The sequence below is a fragment of the Aulonocara sp. 'chitande type north' Nkhata Bay genome, linkage group LG14 (genome assembly GCF_057382095.1).
Source record: "Aulonocara sp. 'chitande type north' Nkhata Bay isolate Kocher_YH1m ecotype deep benthic linkage group LG14, A_spYH_male_GT1.1, whole genome shotgun sequence".
NCBI lineage: Eukaryota > Metazoa > Chordata > Actinopteri > Cichliformes > Cichlidae > Aulonocara > Aulonocara sp. 'chitande type north' Nkhata Bay.
Genome location: NC_141357.1, coordinates 6,755,014 through 6,774,291, shown reverse-complemented (window position 1 = coordinate 6,774,291; position 19,278 = coordinate 6,755,014). Strand labels below are relative to the sequence as shown.

At 43.6% G+C, this 19,278-nt stretch overlaps 1 protein-coding gene and 1 long non-coding RNA gene across 3 annotated transcripts; both read left to right on the top strand.

Annotated features, from left to right (window-relative positions):
- The first annotated feature begins 589 nt into the window (after positions 1–589).
- On the top strand, positions 590–14,133 carry LOC147313985 (uncharacterized). 2 transcript variants are annotated; one of them, XR_015124585.1, is made up of 3 exons: positions 590–767; positions 6,787–7,008; positions 13,785–14,133. It is a non-coding gene; the product is annotated as an uncharacterized LOC147313985 (long non-coding RNA). The 2 variants fall into 2 exon arrangements; XR_015124584.1 differs by having other exon boundaries at positions 6,784–7,008.
- Positions 10,283–12,050, top strand: LOC147313986 (uncharacterized). The gene is made up of 3 exons (XM_086262674.1): positions 10,283–11,184; positions 11,269–11,442; positions 11,548–12,050. The coding sequence occupies exons 1-3, from the start codon at positions 10,335–10,337 to the stop codon at positions 12,048–12,050; spliced, it is 1,527 nt and encodes a 508-aa protein (XP_086118800.1). The 5' UTR covers positions 10,283–10,334.
- Positions 14,134–19,278: the final 5,145 nt, after the last annotated feature.

Sequence of the window (19,278 nt, the reverse complement as noted above, 5' to 3'; positions counted from 1 at the left end):
ACACCAACGTCTGAGGGCATCAGCCACCGGCAGGGAGTGTGGTGAGGGGAGATAGGCCTCCGTACTTTAGAGGGCCTGAGATGTACCCAGAGAGGTTGAGTCTAAGACCCAACCTGACATATAGACACAGACGAACAGGCACACGCAGACACAAACGTGCATTCCCACCCTGTATGCACAACCAAATACTCGGCACTCACCCAACGTGTAGACAGACACAAATAGACACTGTACAGACAGTCGCACTCCCCAAACATACTCTATATCCCAGGTCCAGGTACCCCCGCCCCCAGAGGGGCAAGCCGCACCTAGACCCAGGAGATGTAACCCTTCTCTCTGGGGTGGAGGCAAGCGGACCACCTCCTTGTCTGCAGTAGCAGGGAGGCCCCACATCCCAGACCCCAATCTGACGGCCAGCACCTCCTCCCAGCCCCCCAGCCCTGACGGCTAACAGAACCGGGGTGAGTGAAGAAACTCAAACCTCCCTATGCCCGCTAGTGATGGGTCGTTCGCGAACGAAATGGCTCTTAGAGCCGGCTCTTTGACGTGAACGACGTGAGCCGGCTCCTTATCGCGAGCCGTCACGTGGGGTTTTTTTTTTTTTTCTTTCTCTCAGCCTCTCTCTCGCACTTTTTTCCCGCTTCACTCTGCACGCGAGCCTTGTGCTTTACGCTGGGCAGAGGGGGGAGGGGCGGTAGTTACACTCAGTAGCACAGGAACAGAGCCAGAGAAAGAGAAAGAGAGGCAGGGACAACAACATTAGAAAGGTATAGTAATCATCCACAACTATTTTCGGTTGCAGATGATAAAGGATTGAGAAAGTTTATTCATGCAGGTCCATATGACAGAGAATATGCATGTTCTTTTAGTTTTCATATTATAATTTATATTTAATTGTGTTGTGGTTTGCAGTGTTTTGTGTTCTTTTCACTTTAAATTTGTGAAAGGAAAAAGCTGAAAATTTAAATAGTTAAAACTTGAAATGTGAATAGTTGATTTTTGTATTATATGATTTATTTATTACATTTTATGTGGAGTGAATAAATAAAAGTATATTTACGGTGGCCCCTAGAGACAAAGCACATACAAACTTCAAATCACGTACGAACTCTGAAGCATGTACAAACTCCAAAACACGTAAAAACACGTACAAACTCCAAAACACGTAAAAACTCCAAAACACGTACAAACTCCGAAGCACGTAAAAACTCAGAAGCATATAAAAACTCAGAAGCACATAAAAACTCAAAACACGTTTTGTCTCTAGGGGCCACCGCATATATTTATATATAAACATATATAAACAAAACCACTTGTTTTTACGTTAGTAATTCCTTTTGTGCATAATTTTATATTATTGTTAATAATAAATTAATTAAAGCAACAAAACAACCTGAAGAGCCGGTTCGGAGCCGAAAGAGCCGGCTCTTTTTAGTGAGCCGAACCGAAAGAGCCGGATCTCTAAAAAGAGCCGGAAATCCCATCACTAATGCCCGCTCATATGTAGTGTTGCTGTGTGCTGTTCTAAAGTGCATTTAAAACTCAGGAGAGCATGTTAAAACTCAGGAGAGCATGGCTGATTGCTGAGACTGATTACTTTTTTCAAGTAACTTGACCAACACTTTTCCGCTACAGCAAATCCAGCATGTCCAAATTAACACTGTCGGATTTGATTTCAACACTATTAAAGTGTCTATATGGGTCCACACCAGAGAGTGTTAATTTAACTCTTTTTGGAGAGTTGGTACGTTAACTCTGATTTAGTGTTAAACACCAAATCTGTCTGGAGTTGATAATTTAACACTTGGTGTTAAGAGTTTATATATTAACTCTCAAAGAGTATTTTAGTTTAACTACGTAAGAGTTTTCTTCTAATTAATTCTAAAAAGCGGGAATTTTACTGTTCTGAACTTCTAGAAATTTCTTTTGGAAATAAACATTTACTAAAAAGATGCAATGGTTTTTGAAAAACATTTATTCTGAACTGTGCACCACAATTTCAAAACATTTTCTGAAAGATGTAACAGTGTACATGTTCTCACTTTCATTAGAATTTTGTTTATCAAAAGGTCTGACATAGGTGAGCTGGCAAATGCAAATAACAGCATTCTCATCACTTATTTCTTCAATACAATATGCATGTCCTTCATTCATCACTTTGTGGAACTTCAACGCACTTCTGCTCTCTCCCATATTCCATCTTCACAAGCATATCCTATGTGGAGATTGAATAAAAATTAGTTGACACTAATTAATGGCAGAAATAATCCAGTAATCAATTGCAGCACAGTAAAAAAAAAAAAGAAATCCTTTTTGAGCCATTACTTGTGTAAAGTATTTTCCCAAAAGACACAGGCAACAGGTAATACTGAACTAAATGTAAAACCTCAACCTTTTTCATTTTTACCTAAACCGTGTGCACAAAACTCTGGAGGGATCTATGCTAACGTAGAACCCAGTCAGGACGCCTGCTACTGCTGTTTGCTCGTTTTTTTATGGGAGATCGTTTTCAGACTTCAAGTAGCACCATTATACCAACATTTCACATTCTAGGCATTGTTTTAGGTGTATTTGACCAAAAATTTGACTGAAAATTCACATGCAAGCTTTTTTTCAAGGCTGTGGTATTTGCCCGCAAACAATACCTTTCAGCTAGCTAAAACAGAATATTATGCTATCACCGAGCAACATGGCTAATGCCTTTCACACAGCTTTGTCTCAACTCCAAAGAGCCACAGAAGTAAAAGCTAATAATAATAATTGAAACAATCTTTGAAAAAATGACTTACCAAGCATGGCAAACAACTCAAATATGTAGAGCAAAATGTTCTGAAACGGCTTCACTTCAGCTTCGATTGGAGCCTATGGTGATGGGGGCGGAGTTTGTGAATTTACTCTATTGGTGTCATAGCCCCTGTAGGAGTTCAGAGTTAAGAGGTCAAGAGTTAATGTTTCCATTGTAACACCTCCAGATTTGACATAGAAACACTCATTTTTAACACTCGATTTTAACTACTATCATTTTACACCTCAGAGTTACATTAAAAGAATGTGACTCTGCTTAGAGTAAAATTAACTCTACTTTTGCAAGAAGACTACTAACACCAAAACATTTAACACTTTTGAATTTGCTGTGTACATGTCAGAATTTAAATGAAGCAACATTTATGTCTTGTTTTTTAAGGTAATCTGATACTACCAGTGAAATTAATTTTCAGCTAATGCGTGCTGATTGGTCAGGTTAACAACAGGACAAAACTCCCTGACAGCACCTGTTTAAAAACTTGAGCAGCAGGGTGTGGTGATTGGTGGTGACTGCTCTACTGCTTGCTTCATATGTGAAATCAAAATATCTGAGATGACCTTGGCTTAAGATTTAAAGTGTGTCATCTACTAAACAGAAGGTCCAGTAGTTTGATTCCTGACTCCTCTAGTCTATGTGCCACATTACCCTTGGGCAATATGACACTAAATCCTAAGCCCTTGTATCAAAAGCACAACCAATCAAGCTTTTCAGAAGAATTATGCTATCAAAATTTACATTTTGGGGCTATGCCGCATAGGGGTCTGTTCCTTCTGGAAGATCTTATCCGCGTCCCCTATTTAGTCAAGAGTATTTAGAGGTTTTTTGACATTACCAAACCTGAGAAAAAGAAGTTATTTTTACTTCTTAGACAATTAGATATTAAACAGAAGTATAGAGCTAACCTTGATACAGTCCAAGACAATGAAGATGCACCTCAACTAATTTTGTTATGACTTTAGCTTCCAAACAGAAAATTAAGCTGATGACATCATAATAACCAGTAATAAACAGCTGCTGGTTTAACAGTCATGGGGCAATGCTAAAGCTTTTAAAATTTCTTTCTCTGCTAAATATATATTATTGTCAGACATATGTTGGGTGTTCAAATTTAATGCTGGTTCCAACAAGACCAGGGGTCTTCTCCTCTGTCATGATTGCTAGCAGAGTACAAGTTTCCACCTTTCTGAAAAGACTCTGTATTTTACATGCACTTACTCACACAGCCACGAGATGTGTGGGTCAACAGTGGCCAGTTTGCCCACACCGACAAGTAAAGTTAAAGCTAAAGCCAATGTTGTTTTAACAGCATCAAAGGCATGCCAGTTGATCTACTGTTTGGTCATGCAGACCTTTCTTTCTGTGACCTCTCTTTTATTTTCCACAGAGCTGTGTTAAAGCTAGGACGAGTATAGAGTCAAGTCAGACAGCAAACACATCTTTTTTTTCTTTTTACCATGCCTGTGCCTCTGAATAAGACAACTTGAAGTACTATCAGAACAACAAAGAGTACATACTCTACTAATTTCTCTCTGAGTCAGAGGTACTGATTCAATTCTGCTTTTTTATTCTCCTGACTGTTTGTATGTTTACAGTAACTGTGTGTGTACCTGTAGGTGGTTATATTTTATTTGTATGAGCTGTTTTCTGAAGGTTCCATGACCAGTCCTAACATCAGTATTCCCAGCACCACTTGAATTGTGCCTCTATACTGAGCGTACTCCACAATGTAAGCAAAACAGTAGTAAGCTCCCTCCAGCAGGCTCCTGCCCTGAGTCATTTGAGAACTAACTGTGCATGACAGGTCATGGTGGAGGGGGTGTTCAGTGTGGGAAAGTGGAGCATGTATCCATATTGGCTTATTTAGGTCAGAAAGAATTGTGGGACAAGAAAGGCTTTTCTGCACTGCTGGTGCTAAGGGAAAAAAAGACAGCAATGCTTACTGTGTGGATCTGTACAAGTAACAGCGAGTGGGGAATCAATAGCTATTTTTGGTGATATTTTGATAGACGGACATCCAAGCATTCATGTAAAGAAATGGGCAGGGACGTCTAACCCTCTCCCTTTTTCCATCATGGTAGTATTACTGTAAAACAGTAGGACTGAAAGCAGTTCATGAGCTGAAACAATTGCTTTTCTAAACCTTTACTGTATGTGCTATTGATATGGATTGGATGTGTCCATTTGTGATTTTTGAATTTATGAAGTTGTGAAGCTTAGTTAAAATGCATGGTTAAGATTGCAGCTATCATTAACAGTAATGACAGTATGTACTGACCACACCCAGACTACAGTCTCTGAAGAGAGGTCTAGCCCAAACTGTTTTTTAGTTGATGTATTTACAGTGGTGATTCCCTTTTTTTCAATTTTAAAGATCCAACAGCTTCATGCTATTCCACAGTTTTGTAAAAAACTGTAAGTTGTGTTTTGGTGTAGGGTATTACTGCTGTGGAAAAGATTTGAAAATGTTTGTCTGTTGTTAGCAGAATGCTTTATGTTATAGTCACACCAGGGATAAATATGATTGTGGCTCAAACAAAATTACCGTGACTGTGTGCAATCAATATGGAGTCTTCTTGTTTGCAACTAAGACTGGAAGCAGCTCTGCGACCGCTCACAGCCAGTTGCCATCTTCAAAGTTACTTGGTGCATCAAGACTGAAAAAAGAGAGCAGAGTCATTCTGCTCTAAGTCTGCTTTCACTTTACAATTGCGGTGAGTTTGCAATTAGATGCAACCATTATTTCTGATAATATGGCAATTAATTGTGATAAATTCACTGATATGTTGCCCTCTGTTGCAAATTGGTTAGCATCTATATGCAAAGACATTCACAAACAGAAATTCACGTTAACTACTTGCGTTACAACCTCATAGATTTAAAACAGTTGCTGTAAGACAGAGATTTAACTGCAGAATGGCACAGAAGCTCAGTGGCCTTACTTTCAGAGTGGAATAACCAGAATAGTTGACAGCCAGCTGAGACGAGTCTCTTGTCAGAAAGAGAAGCATCTGAGATGAGTTGCACTCATCTCTTCTGACTGACTTAGATTGATGGCAACCTGTTGGCAAGCTGTCTGTGTTTATAAATTCCAAATTATTTGAATTTGCAATCAGTCTGACTCAGACTGCAATTGTTTGGAGATAGGTTGCCTGATGTTGAGGGCGCAATCTTTGGGCAACAAGATGCCAACCACAAGTACTTGAAATCTGTTGGCAGAGATGAAAAAAATCAATGCAATCACTGGGCAACCGCTGATTTTTCAAGATACTCAGAACAATCTATTTTATTGTGAGCTCTTGACCACCAGCGGAAATAATGTATAATTAACTGCAAAATGGTTTGCATAATGAAATCTGGCACTTTGTTTTGGCAGTTCCCCATAGTGGCCAAATCCCAATTTAATGAACAGATTTGGAAACAAGCAGCATTTTTACTTGCGTGCAGCTTGCTGACAGAAGATTTTTCTAGGTATTTGTTTGGCTATCGCTGTGTAAATCTGGTAGAAGGAAGATTTGATAGCAACCAATTTTTTCGTGCTCTAAGGCCCTGTGGACCTCAATCAGCCATGAACATAAATGAACCTCTGAGATGATGACGTAACAATGTAAATATAGCACCAGCTCTAAGGTGACTTTTTCACAGAGAGTTGCCTACATAATGCGATTAGCTGATTAGCTGTGACTTGTTGCAAGTAGATGTGTTTTTCCTTTTTCTTTCCATGTTTGTCTCCCTGTTCATATATTTATATCTGTTTTCTTAAAATTAGCAGAAAGTTTGGTGATTCATGACAAATATATATATATATATATATATATATATATATATATATATATATATATATATATACATATATATATATATATATATATATATATATATATATATATATATATATTTTACATTACAGTGTCTGTCTCTCTCCACCTCCTGTGACTTGGCCTCACACTGTCTCTATTTCCCACTTCTCTGTTCCTCAGCAGGAGGCTGATGCACTGAGCCAGAAGCAGCAGGATGCCAACTTCGCCTATTGCCAGTATAACTGTTGGCACAGCGGGTCGGCCCTATGCCACCTCATGCCAGGAGAGAAGATTAGAGCCACTTCACCTCACCCTGCTGGTACACCAGCTTTACTTCACCTCAGTTCCCTGCCTGCCGGTGAAGAGGTGCCAATCCAGCTGTGCCTAGCCCCCTTAAACACTTGCGTGAGTGTGTGTGTTTGTCTGTGTGTGTTAACAGATGAGTGGACAAGCTTAGTGGATAAAGAGGTCACAAAGACGAGGAATAAGACAGTCCATTCTTAAGCTGTAAAGATGTGAAAGTTCCTAATGTTTACCTTTAATGTGAAAGTTAATGAGATTTGATTTATGACATACTTATACAATAATTAAATTCCTGAATGGCATCTATGGGTAGTCATTTATCATGCATATATGCATGTTTTATTAACCCAAGCCAGGTTTCTCTGCACAGTGAGTATTTACTGACTGAATTTTTCAGACGAAATATGCGTGGATCACCCATGTATGGATTTAGTAAATTGAACCCCTTCACCCTGGAAGCCCCTGTACTAGAACACATTGTGTCTATACAGGCAGTGTTGTGCAAGTTGACACATCGCTAAAGCTGGCTCCCAGTGTAAATCCAGTTTCATCCCCTTGCAGTTGTACCTGTGTGATGTAATGTGGATTTCCTCCAGCGGATCAGAACTGCAATCCTTCAACTTGATTTTCACTCTTAGAAAGTAGATGAAGTTGCAGGGATGCAAATTGGGCAATCGGGCAAGAAGGGTAGGTTCTTACAGTGTTGGTGTGAACAAACAACTCTGGGCACACAAGGACATGCTGGCATTAGCCAAACTTCAGATTGTTTCTACTTAGATGCTTTGGGATATTAGAGTAGAAGTCTAGGCTGACAGTTTCACCCTAGTGGATAAATGTACGGTGCACAACCCTGTGAATATGATCCTCCAAGTGATCTCAGGAAAAGGACCAATGTACAATAGGAGAGGACACTATGGGCTAAGTATTTTAAATATAATTTAGCAAAAGACTATCACTGAATGAATTTACAACTAATGTGGCTGCATTGTCTGGCAAAGGACTGATGGGAACATGTTTTCTTAAATATACTGAAGACTGATTAGTTGATGAGAGACAGATGTGTCGCCAGAGTTCCAGCTGAGACGGGTAATTGAGCTTCATCTGACAGAGACTTCACGAGACTGCAAGGACAAGAAGGCTCAGCCAGCTTTTAAGAATGGAACCAGTACACAAGAACACTCTCTGGCTCTCTCCCTCTATGTCTCTCTCTCCCTCTATGTCTCTCTCTCCCTCTATGTCTCTCTTTCTCTCTCTCTCTCTGTCTTACCAAAAATGTTCTCTGTGTTACTTTTCAGCATTTTGTCTGTGATTTTTACAACTTTTGTTAATTTATCAAACAAATGACACTTCTGTCAGAATCAGAATCTTATTCATGAACCTTCTTGAAATATTAATGTGGACTGTCTTTAGCAGTGGTAGCTGTGCTGTATGAAACATGTGTGGCATCATAACTGCTAATGTTCTGTAGCTAAACACAGTACTCCCTCGGTTAACTGAAAACAATGTCTTGAGTGGCACAGTACTGTGTACTGGTTCCAGTTTTAATAGCTGGCTGAGCCTCTAGGCATTTAAAAGGTTGCATAGCACTTCTATGATTGTGCTTCATGTCTGTCACGGGTCTGGGTCCGTTGGACCCAGTATGTGCAGTTTCATGTTTTTGTTATTCCATGTTTGAGGTTATTATGTTTTGGTTTTGGTTTGCATCAGGGATTGTTTTCTTGTTCTCTTGTTGTGTTTATGATGATGGTTATGATGTTTATTATTTGAGGTTCATGTTTAAGGATTTGTTCTCGGTTGTATCTCACGTTTAGTTTAGTTCAGGTTCCATGTGTCATTCTGTCTGTCTCTCAGTGTCAGGTCTGCGTCTTGGTGTGGTGTTCTCATTTCCTGTTATATTGTGAAGGTCTGGGTCTCATGTAAGTGTGTTCGGTTTTACCTTTGTCTCGTCTTGTTGATTATTCCCAGCTGTGTCCACCACCTGTGTGTAATTCCCCTGTGATTCTCTGTGTATTTAAGTCATGTCTTCCGTCATTGTAGTTGCTGGTCCGTCTGTGTATTCCACCCTGCCTCATCTGCGTTTCTACCATGTCTCACCCGTGTGTTCTCCCTGCTGTCCGCCGTTAGTCTCTTCTGGTCGTTCTCGTTAAGGTTTGTGCTCTGTAGTTTAGTTGATCCCAGTTTAGTTCTTGTCATGGTCCTGGACCATGTTGGCCCAGTGTTCTTAGTTTTCTTGTATGTTTGTATTTTGTTCCCTATTTAGGCCATGTTTCCTGAGTTGCCCTGTTGTGTTGTTCCCTAAGTGTTTTCCCTTCGTGGCTTTTACCCCCTGTGTGCCCCTCTGTGTATCTGTGAGCCCTCGTCTCTCCTTATGTTTTATTCCATGTTTCCCCTGCCCGTTATGTCTAAGTTCTCCCCGTGCTCTCTCTCCCCCCTGTGTGCCCTCTGTGTATTTATGAGCCCTTGTCTCCCTTTGTGGTTGTTCCATGTTTCCCCAGCCCGTTATGTCTGTGTTTTCCCCGTGCTCTCTCTCCTCCTGTCTGAACCTCTGTACTTCCTGTTTGACTCTGCCCGTCTCCCGTCAGTGTTATGTTCACCCCGCCCTGTCTCGTTATGGTTATCTGTGTCAGCTGTGTTCCCCGTGTGTTCCCACTTTCCTCGTTAACCCTCTGTGTATTTCTGTCTGCGTCTCCCTCTGTTCGGCGTCGCGTTCTCCCTCATTGTTGTGTGGATTCCCTGTGTCTCCCTACGAGTGTTAGTTTATTGATTCCCAGTTTAGTTGAGTTCTGTATTTCCTATGTTCTGCCTGTCAGCAATAAAGCTGCTTTTGAGTTCATCCCCGTGTTTGTGAATCTTGCGATTGGGTCCTCCTCCCGCCTGCCACACAGCCGATCCATGACAGTTCTAGCTCCATTTGCCATTTGTATTTACTTTCATGTTCAATAAACCACCTTCACGACTGCCTGCATTTGGATCCTCCTTCATTTCCTCCACACGGCTCACCTCACTCGCCGTGACAGTACGGACCAGCCAGAAATGGACCCAGCGGCATTCACCCCACCCACGGAGCTTCGGGACCTCATCACGAACTTCGCTTCAAAAATAATCAACCTGTGGCTAGAGCATGAGGGAGAAGCATTCCTCCACGTTCTGGAAGCCAGACTGCAACAGCTGCTCACGGATTATCCCTGGCTATTGGACTCACTACACCCACTCGTGCAAGACTTCATCCTTCACGAACTTCACCTACACCCACCAGCCACTACCGCTTCCCAACCCAGCCGGACGCCGGAGGTTTTGCCCGGCCCGCCGGAGGTTTTGCCCGGCCCGCCGGAGGTTTTGCCCGGGAGGAAGCGACGATCGCGCCGTCGGCGCTTCGCCCCACAGCCGGAGATTAGGACTTCGGAACTGCCGGCTGTGGTGAGTGGAAAATGACTGTTTATACCGGGGCTGTGTTCGTTGAGTCAGCTGCTCAGCCGGTAGCTCGGTTAGCTGCCCAGCAGTCGCTAACTCAGTCAGCTGCTCAATCATCACCTCCATTACAGTCACAGTCAGACCCAGTAGACACCATGTTACAGTCCATAACCCAGTCAATAGCTCAGTTGGCAAGAGATTCATCAGCCTTATTGTCAGTTCAGCCAGCCACTCCACCACCTGTTACTACTTCGCTACCTGTAGCTCAGTCGCCACCAGTCCAGCAGCCTGTCCACTCTTTTACCCAGCCTTTATCCTCACAGCCTCATTACAAGCAGGGAACACACTCCACACACGCTTTAGCTGGTTCACCTAAGCTGGCCATCTCAGAGACAGCTGCTCCCACTAGGGCCTCCCCAGAGGCTGGGTGCCAGTCACCAGCCACCTCTGGACCCCTAGAGGTCGAGATGCCAGCACCAGTGGCTTCATTAGAGGACTTTACTGAGCAGTCTCAGCCGTCATCCCCCACTGAGAGCTCCAGTAAGTCCGCCCCTCTGCCCCTGTCCTCTACTGGAGGACCAGAGGGACCCATTCAGCCGTCAATCTCAGCTGGAGGGCCCGAGGAGCCCGTCCAGCCTCATGCCACGTCAGCTGGAGGGCCCGAGGAGCCCGTCCAGCCTCATGCCACGTCAGCTGGGGGTTCAGGAGAACCGCACCAGCCTCATGCCACGTCAGCTGGGGGTTCAGGAGAACCGCACCAGCCTCATGCCACGTCAGCTGGGGGGCCCGAGGAGCCCGTCCAGCCTCATGCCACGTCAGCTGGGGGTTCAGGAGAACCGCACCAGCCTCATGTCACGTCTGCTGGGGGTTCAGGAGAACCGCACCAGCCTCATGCCACGTCAGCTGGAGGGCCCGAGGAGCCCGTCCAGCCTCATGCCACGTCAGCTGGAGGGCCCGAGGAGCCCATCCAGCCTCATGCCACGTCTGCTGGAGGGCCCGAGGAGCCCACCCAGCACATCCTCACATCTGCTGATGGTCCTGGAGGACCCAGCCAGCACGTCCTCACACCTGCTGACGGTCCCGGAGGACCCAGCCAGCACATCTCTACATCATCACCTGCAGCATTCACGCCACCGCCTGCTGCATTCACGCCACCGCCTACAGCATTCACATCATCGCTATTCGCATCACTGCCTGCAGCGTCGCTGCCGTCAGGTTCCGCAGCCGTCCCGCTGCCCTCAGGTTCCGCAGCCGTCCCGCTGCCCTCAGGTTCCGCAGCCGTCCCGCTGCCGTCAGGTTCCGCAGCCGTCCCGCTGCCGTCATCCACGCCTGGTCCGGCCTCAGCTCCGCCCACGCCGCCGCCTGGTCCAGCCTCCGCTTCAGCTTCGTCTGGTCCAGCCTTGGCTCCGCCTTCGTCTGATCCTGCGGTTGCCACACCGCCGTCGGAGCCAGCTCGACCCGTTCTGCCTCGCCTCTGCCGGCCGTTTTCCGGGCCTCTAAGATGGCATCATGGCCTTCGGGGACGGCCTCCGGAAAGGGTTCGTCGCCGCCGCTGGCATCGCGGCCGTCCTCCGGACCTACTCAGTGGCCGCCACTACCTTCCAAGAGGTCGGCCTCCAGAACTGTTTGCCCGTCGCCGCTGTCGCCGTGTGCACGGTCGGCCCCCAGAACTGTTTTCCCGTCGCCGCCGTTGCTGTGTGCGTGGTCGGCCCCCTGACTGTGTTATGGACTAGTGAACAGTCGTGTTTTGGTTCTGGACTCTCGTGCTCCTGGGTTTTTGTGTTTTGGGCCCTCCTTCCTGGGCCCCCTCCGCCCGCCCTGGCTTGGTGCTTGTGCTTTTTGTTTGGGGCTGTCGGGAGCCAGCCCTTTGAGGGGGGGTACTGTCACGGGTCTGGGTCCGTTGGACCCAGTATGTGCAGTTTCATGTTTTTGTTATTCCATGTTTGAGGTTATTATGTTTTGGTTTTGGTTTGCATCAGGGATTGTTTTCTTGTTCTCTTGTTGTGTTTATGATGATGGTTATGATGTTTATTATTTGAGGTTCATGTTTAAGGATTTGTTCTCGGTTGTATCTCACGTTTAGTTTAGTTCAGGTTCCATGTGTCATTCTGTCTGTCTCTCAGTGTCAGGTCTGCGTCTTGGTGTGGTGTTCTCATTTCCTGTTATATTGTGAAGGTCTGGGTCTCATGTAAGTGTGTTCGGTTTTACCTTTGTCTCGTCTTGTTGATTATTCCCAGCTGTGTCCACCACCTGTGTGTAATTCCCCTGTGATTCTCTGTGTATTTAAGTCATGTCTTCCGTCATTGTAGTTGCTGGTCCGTCTGTGTATTCCACCCTGCCTCATCTGTGTTTCTACCATGTCTCACCCGTGTGTTCTCCCTGCTGTCCGCCGTTAGTCTCTTCTGGTCGTTCTCGTTAAGGTTTGTGCTCTGTAGTTTAGTTGATCCCAGTATAGTTTAGTTCTAGCTCCATTTGCCGTTTGTATTTACTTTCATGTTCAATAAACCACCTTTACACCTTCACGACTGCCTGCATTTGGATCCTCCTTCATTTCCTCCACACGGCTCACCTCACTCGCCGTGACAATGTCTGTTTCATTTTCAATCATGTTTTTTGTTTTATCAAAATATTTAGGGGAACGACATTTTCTGGAACTGATGCTGTTAAGGTTTTAACTAGAACTGGCAGACTCAATAATCCAGAACACAGGGTTCTAGGATTTGGTAAGATTTTCTAAAGAGGGTTAGAGGCCTTCTGCGGCGGGAGCAGTAAGGAGTATTGGTAAGGAAGCAGGTAGATTTCCGCAGCGAGAACAAGGACACAAGGAGCATCACAGGTGAACAGCAGGAATCACAAGAATAACATGGAGCATGAGTAAACCTGGATGTGCTGTTGCTTCAACCACTGTGGCAATCTTGTGGAGGCTGGGTGGATGAGCCACTCCTTAAATACTGCCCCACAGGAACAAAAGAGAAAGCCAATAGTAAGCTTATAACAACCTGATCGTTGGTAGCAAGAAGCGAGGCAGTGATGTGATGTAGATTTGCTTGTTTCTTGTATGACTTTCTGTAGCAACAAATGGTGGTGTTTATACAGAAAACAATGCTGTTTCTGATATAAGTGGGCAGACAAATCCAAATACTTACAGCATCGATACTAACCCTGGTATTGGTATCGGATCAATAATAGCACAGTCAGATCTGTTGTAAAGACTCCTCTTTCAGCACACTCACTCACTTCACCAGATTCGCCTTGTTTTCTTTCCCTCACCTTTGATTGGGTGTGGTGCTTGCCCTTAATTGCACTCACCTGTCACACGTTATATAAGGACTGCACTCACCTACAGCTCACTCTTTCTTCACTCCCACATGGGGTGGCAGCTGAGGTGATTTTTGGTTTTGGTGTCCTGAGTTCATCTATTATTTTAAGTTAATAAAATACTTAAATCACACTTTATTTCGTTTCAGAGTTGCCGGTCCATGTGTGTCCTTTAATACTGATTATTCAAATGAAACGAGAAACCTGCAAGTGATTGATGATTGTTCATTCTCATTCTGACCGGACGAGCCCATGATGGTAACAAGCTCCAACTTCCTCTGAACCTCCTCCTTAACAGAGCAATAGTTTTGTCCTCTAAGCTCAGTATGTAGTCACTGGATTGTTTTCTTGTTGTTGCTGTTTGTTTGTTTTTTTGTTTGTTTTATTTTTGGGAAATAAAATATATACCTGCACTATGAAAATATCTGAATCTGGTTGTGTTGACTGTCACGTATATTTTATTTATAGCTGCTTTGGAGACAGGCATATGAATATATATTCCAGATCTAAAAAAACAAAAGCAAAAAAACCTGTGGAAAGTAAAACTCAGTCGTCATTAAAATTAGTTCAGAATCTGCAATTTGATGATGATGATGAGTTATTGATCATCAATGACACACTGCTCTCCCCTACATAATCTGCCTTTATAGATTACAGTATCAGAATTAATACCGGCAGCACTGGTCATATAGTTACTCTGTATCAGATCGATACCATCAAAACCAAATTTACATTATTGCACACCACTAATTTCTGATGACATAACACTAAACTACATTGTAGAACTCAGGGAAACACCGAAGGAAATAAAAGTCATTTATGTGACTGCTTTGCATATAGTTTTTAATATATTAAAGGGAGCGTGCCCCCTGGTAAGTATTCGGCCATCTGTCTTTCTGATTGGTGCTGGCCCAGTTTCACAGCTCAACAATGAGATAAGACACAGTCCCCACAGTGCTTCTTGAGGGGAAAAAATGGTTAAATGTTCAATTACTTGAAGAAAGCTAGAAAACAAACAGGAAATTGAGCTCTTGCTGCCTTCCCAGCCATCAGCAGTTTGCTTAATCACACGTGGAAACCTAGCTGACCCGTATGACTATTAACAATGGTCAACACCATTTGTTTATTAAGTTATAATGTTTCAAATATGCCCGACTCTTTATTTAGTCTTTCCTTTATATTTTATAAGCTGTAGAGAGCAATGAATGTGATGGACAGAGGCAACGTGAGGAGGGAGACAGTGAAAGAACAGGTGAATAGAGGTGAGGAGATAAACAAATGGAGGGATACATTGAGAAAGACAGATATCACAAGGCAGAAGCAGAGATGACAGAATGGGGGTGGGCTGGGGTTGAAAGAGACAGGTGAAAGGAGAAAGACTTATCCGGGCTTCCATCTTCTGTTCAGTGTACTCGGCTGGAAAAGAGGCAGAGTGAAAACTAGAAAAGAAAATGAGAAAAACACATGAAGAAAAAAATGGAAGCGCAGACGCCGAAACGATAGACAGTGAACAGATAACAGGTGACGAGTGAATTTGTGGTTGGATGGAGAGGTGGGGACAAGGAAAGAGAGAATGATAAAAAAGGGGATCCGAAGTTTATGAGGACAGAGAGGGTGGAATTATTCCTCACTAACAAGTAATGAGAGCTCAGGAGAGATAGAGGAGTCGGGAAAGTAAAGGGGGAAAAAGGAACAAAATAGAAGCTGAGATGGGGATTTTGGAGTTGCACAGATTATGACTGTGATAGTGAGAGATAAACCTGCAAATGAAAAGATTTATAAGGGGCAGTCAGGGACCAACACAGACACACAAACACACACAGTGGTTTCATCACGTTTTTGTCATGTTTTCTAAGGAAGGTTGTTGGAATTTGAGTTTCACTGCTGCTCTTCATCACTTTTTGCTTATCACTAATCACTAACTCTTAGGGTTTTACAAGGTATATTCAGATATTCTCCAGAATTATACATTTTTTCATAAATTTATCTTCAGAGAGAAGCTAAATCACATCAATTTCCCTGAACATTTGGGCCTAGTGTTGTCTGAGTTCCCAGATTTTAGGACACCCAATATAACAAATATAAGGAAGACTGTTTTGTTTGTCTCAGTCACACTAAAAATAACAGGATGGCAACCACCTTGCAAGTAGGAAAAAAATAAGTGGAGTTAGTTTTTTTACGATCAGTGACCAATTGCAAGAAGTTCCAATGACCACATGGAGCATATAACACCTTAAACCTCTGAGCACCCACTTTGGATCACAAGGTGACCAGCAATCGCCCAGTGGAAGGCAACCTGTCTCTAATCACGGTTCAACACTGACTGCAACTACTCGCAGGCAGATTGGCAAAGCTTGCTCTCTAATTTATACGTGCAGACGGATTGCCAACACTCATTCACAACATTTCTGCGATGCATCTGTTCACAGTAGGAGATTCGATTCAGCTGGTTGCCAACTGGTTGTGTTCTGGTTATATAGCCGTATATCAGTGTTTGCCCCCTTCCTGATTTCCTATTTTTGGGTATGTTTGTCAGACTTAATTTTTTTCAGCTCAACAAACAAATTAAAATATTACACAACAGTAAGACAAATAAACACAAAATGCAGGTCAGCCACTAATCAGAAGGTCGGTGGTTCGATCCCAGGCTGCCTCCTGGCTGCATGCCAAATATCCTTGGGCAAGATACTAACCCCATGTTTGCCTACTGGTGGTGGTCAGAGGGCCCGATGGCGCCAGTGTCCGGCAGCCTCGCCTCAGTGCGCCCCAGGGCAGCTGTGGCTACAATGTAGCTTGCCATTGCCAGTGTGTGTGTGTGAATGGGTGAATGACTGAATGTAGTGTAAAGCGCTGTGGGGTCCTTAGGGACTGAGTAAAGCGCTATACAAATGCAGGCCATTTACCATTTCTGAATAAAGGTGTTTATTATTCTGGGGGGGGAAAAATCCAAATCTTCGTGTTCCTGTGTGAAAAAGTTATTGTCCACTAAACCTAATAACTGGTGGGGCCACCCTTAGCAACAACAACTGCGATCAAGGGTTTGCAACAACTGGCATTGAGTGTTTCGCAGCACTGTAGAGGAACTTTGGCCCACTCATTTTCCAAAATTGTTGTTATTCAGCCACACTGGAGGGTTTTCAAACATGAACTGCCTTTTCAAGGTCATGCCACAGCATCTCAGTTAGATTCAGGTCAGGACTTTGACTAGGCAACTCCAATGTCTTCATTTTGTTTTTTGCAAGCCATTCAGAGGTAGAATCACTCTTTTGTTTTGGATCATTGTCCTGCTGCAGATCCCAAGTGTGCTTCAGCTGGAGTTCACGAACAGATGGCCGGACATTCTCCTTCGGCAGACAGTAGTCCTCTAGGTCCAGGCAGCAAGACAGCCCCAGACCATCACACTACCACCACCATATTTTACTGTTGGTATGATGTTGCTTTTCTGAAATACTGTGTTATGTGTTACTTTTACACCAGATGTAATCGGACACACACCTTCGAGAAAATATGTCTGTGAAGGTTCTCAGTCATTTGATATCCCTTCCCAGACGCCTTAACGCCCACTCACATCCTGGGCCATCTGACCTCAGGAATTCGCATGATAAGGTGGGGCCAGGTTTCACAATGAACACACCCGAAACTCTGGCTGATTGGGACCCACGCCCAGTTTCCCACCTTGGCTCAGGCGATTAGAGGATCATCAGGGGGTCCTTTTGTCCCTCTGTGGGGGGATACTCCCACTAGGTTTATATCTGGGACTCTCCACCATTTGACCTTAGAACTGAAGAAGCTTCTCGGATGAGAGGTGAAACGTCTTCAAGCAACTTAAAGAAGTCCAGACGCTTTTCTTTGCAAGCTCCTTTGACCACCTTCGAGAAAGTTCAACTATTGTCTGATCAGTCCACAGAGTATTTTCCCAATAGTCTGGGGGATCATCAAGATCTTTTATAGCAAGACTGAGACAAGTCTTTATGTGCCTTTTTCTCCGCAGTGGTTTTCATCTTGGAACTTTGCCATGCAGGTCATTTTTACTCTCTTTCTCTTTTGAGTCATAATCACTGACTTTAACTCAGGTAAGTGAATGTTGTTCTAGGGTCTTTTGTGACCTTGTGAATGAGTCGTCACTGCACCCTTACTAGAAGAATTCAGATTGGATATAGAGGATATGACCTAATGCCAAAAAAGCTTTAAGAACTTTTGACCAAAGACAGTAGATGAGATGGTCACAAAAAGAGGCAACACAATGTCTGACACAAAACAGCATGGTGATGTATGTACTGCAATATTAAAAATGCTGCACCATCGAAAATGAAGCGCAACAAGCTATTTTTATCACCTCAAGCGTCGCCATTCAGAAAAGCATGCCTGGTGCAAGTGCAGAGTATAACAGCAATTGGACACATCCCTTGAGATCGCCTGCAATAAACTGAAAATGTTGATTATGACCCCATTTCCTCTCCAACTTGACTCCACCGTTTGCCAAGTAAGTGCCTCAGGTTCTGATTCCTCTGCTGTGTTGGTCCACCACATGTATAAACTACCCCCACCCCCCTCTTTCTACCTTGCTTCCCTCCTTTACCTCTGCTACATTTCATCATTTTCTTCTTTCACACTGTTTCCATCTTCTCCATCATCTCTTCCTCTGCTCAACCAGACTCTGCTCTGCACTGTAAAAAAATTCATAGACATGCACAGCCAGAGGTGAATGCACAGCATGCACACACACAGGAATGCATTCATTGTCGCTCAACCATGTTTTCAAAGTCTGAAAGCAAATACATACACACACTTAGAGATGGACAGTGTTCAATCTGACAAAACCTACAGGCAGGAGTTGACACTGAACCAGTCTGACTAATGCCTTTTTATTATTTTGCAAAATCAGCAGCTTAGTGGGTTTTTTTTAGAATGGCAGGGGCTGGTCTACATTACTGAGGGGGGAGGTCAAACCTGTAAGCTGACTGGTGTCTTTTTGTGTGAAAGGCTTTGTGAAGCTTCATGTGATGAGCTTCATGGAAACTAAGACAAAAGATAGCGCTTGGCCTCATTGGGATAGGGATTTGTGTTGGTCTGTGGGGCTGTAGCGGGTTATATTGTTAACTGGTAGTTATGAGACAGTTTTTTTCAGATCATTTTACAGAGTACCATGAAAATAAGGTAACAAATTTATAACGAATGTCTTTATAATCAAGTAATAATTAAGTAATGTACTGCATTACTTCTAAGAAAAGTGTTCTGTGTAACATGTGTAATAACTTTAATACTTTTACTTTTTTTGAGTAATAACAACATTGATCACAACACAGAGGGGAAATACCTCCAACATGCACAAGCAAAATTAATTTGCATGACTGTAATGTCTTTGATATCCTGCTTAGAGATGGTGGTGACTCTCAAAGCGGAGCCAATGAGAATCGATAAGGTATCGAAATCCCAAAATTCTTATCAATTCCTATCTCTAGATGCAGTGGTGTAAGGTATGCTGCCACTGGGCTTTGGAGCAGTGAAGATGTGTTCACTGAAGTAATGAATCACGCTTCTCCAACTGGGAATCTGGACAAGTCTGTGTTTGGCAGTTGCCAAGAGAATTGTACTTGTCTGACTGTACTGACCCCACTGTAAAGTTTGGTGGAGAGGGTATTA

Bases quoted from the DNA above. Each gene is read 5' to 3' on its own strand.
- LOC147313986 (XM_086262674.1), top strand. From the start codon at position 10,335: ATGACTGTTTATACCGGGGCTGTGTTCGTTGAGTCAGCTGCTCAGCCG. The intron at 11,185-11,268 runs GTTCAGGAGAAC...CGTCAGCTGGAG, and splicing joins TCATGTCACGTCTGCTGGGG to GGCCCGAGGAGCCCATCCAG. The intron at 11,443-11,547 runs TCACGCCACCGC...CCGCAGCCGTCC, and splicing joins TACATCATCACCTGCAGCAT to CGCTGCCCTCAGGTTCCGCA.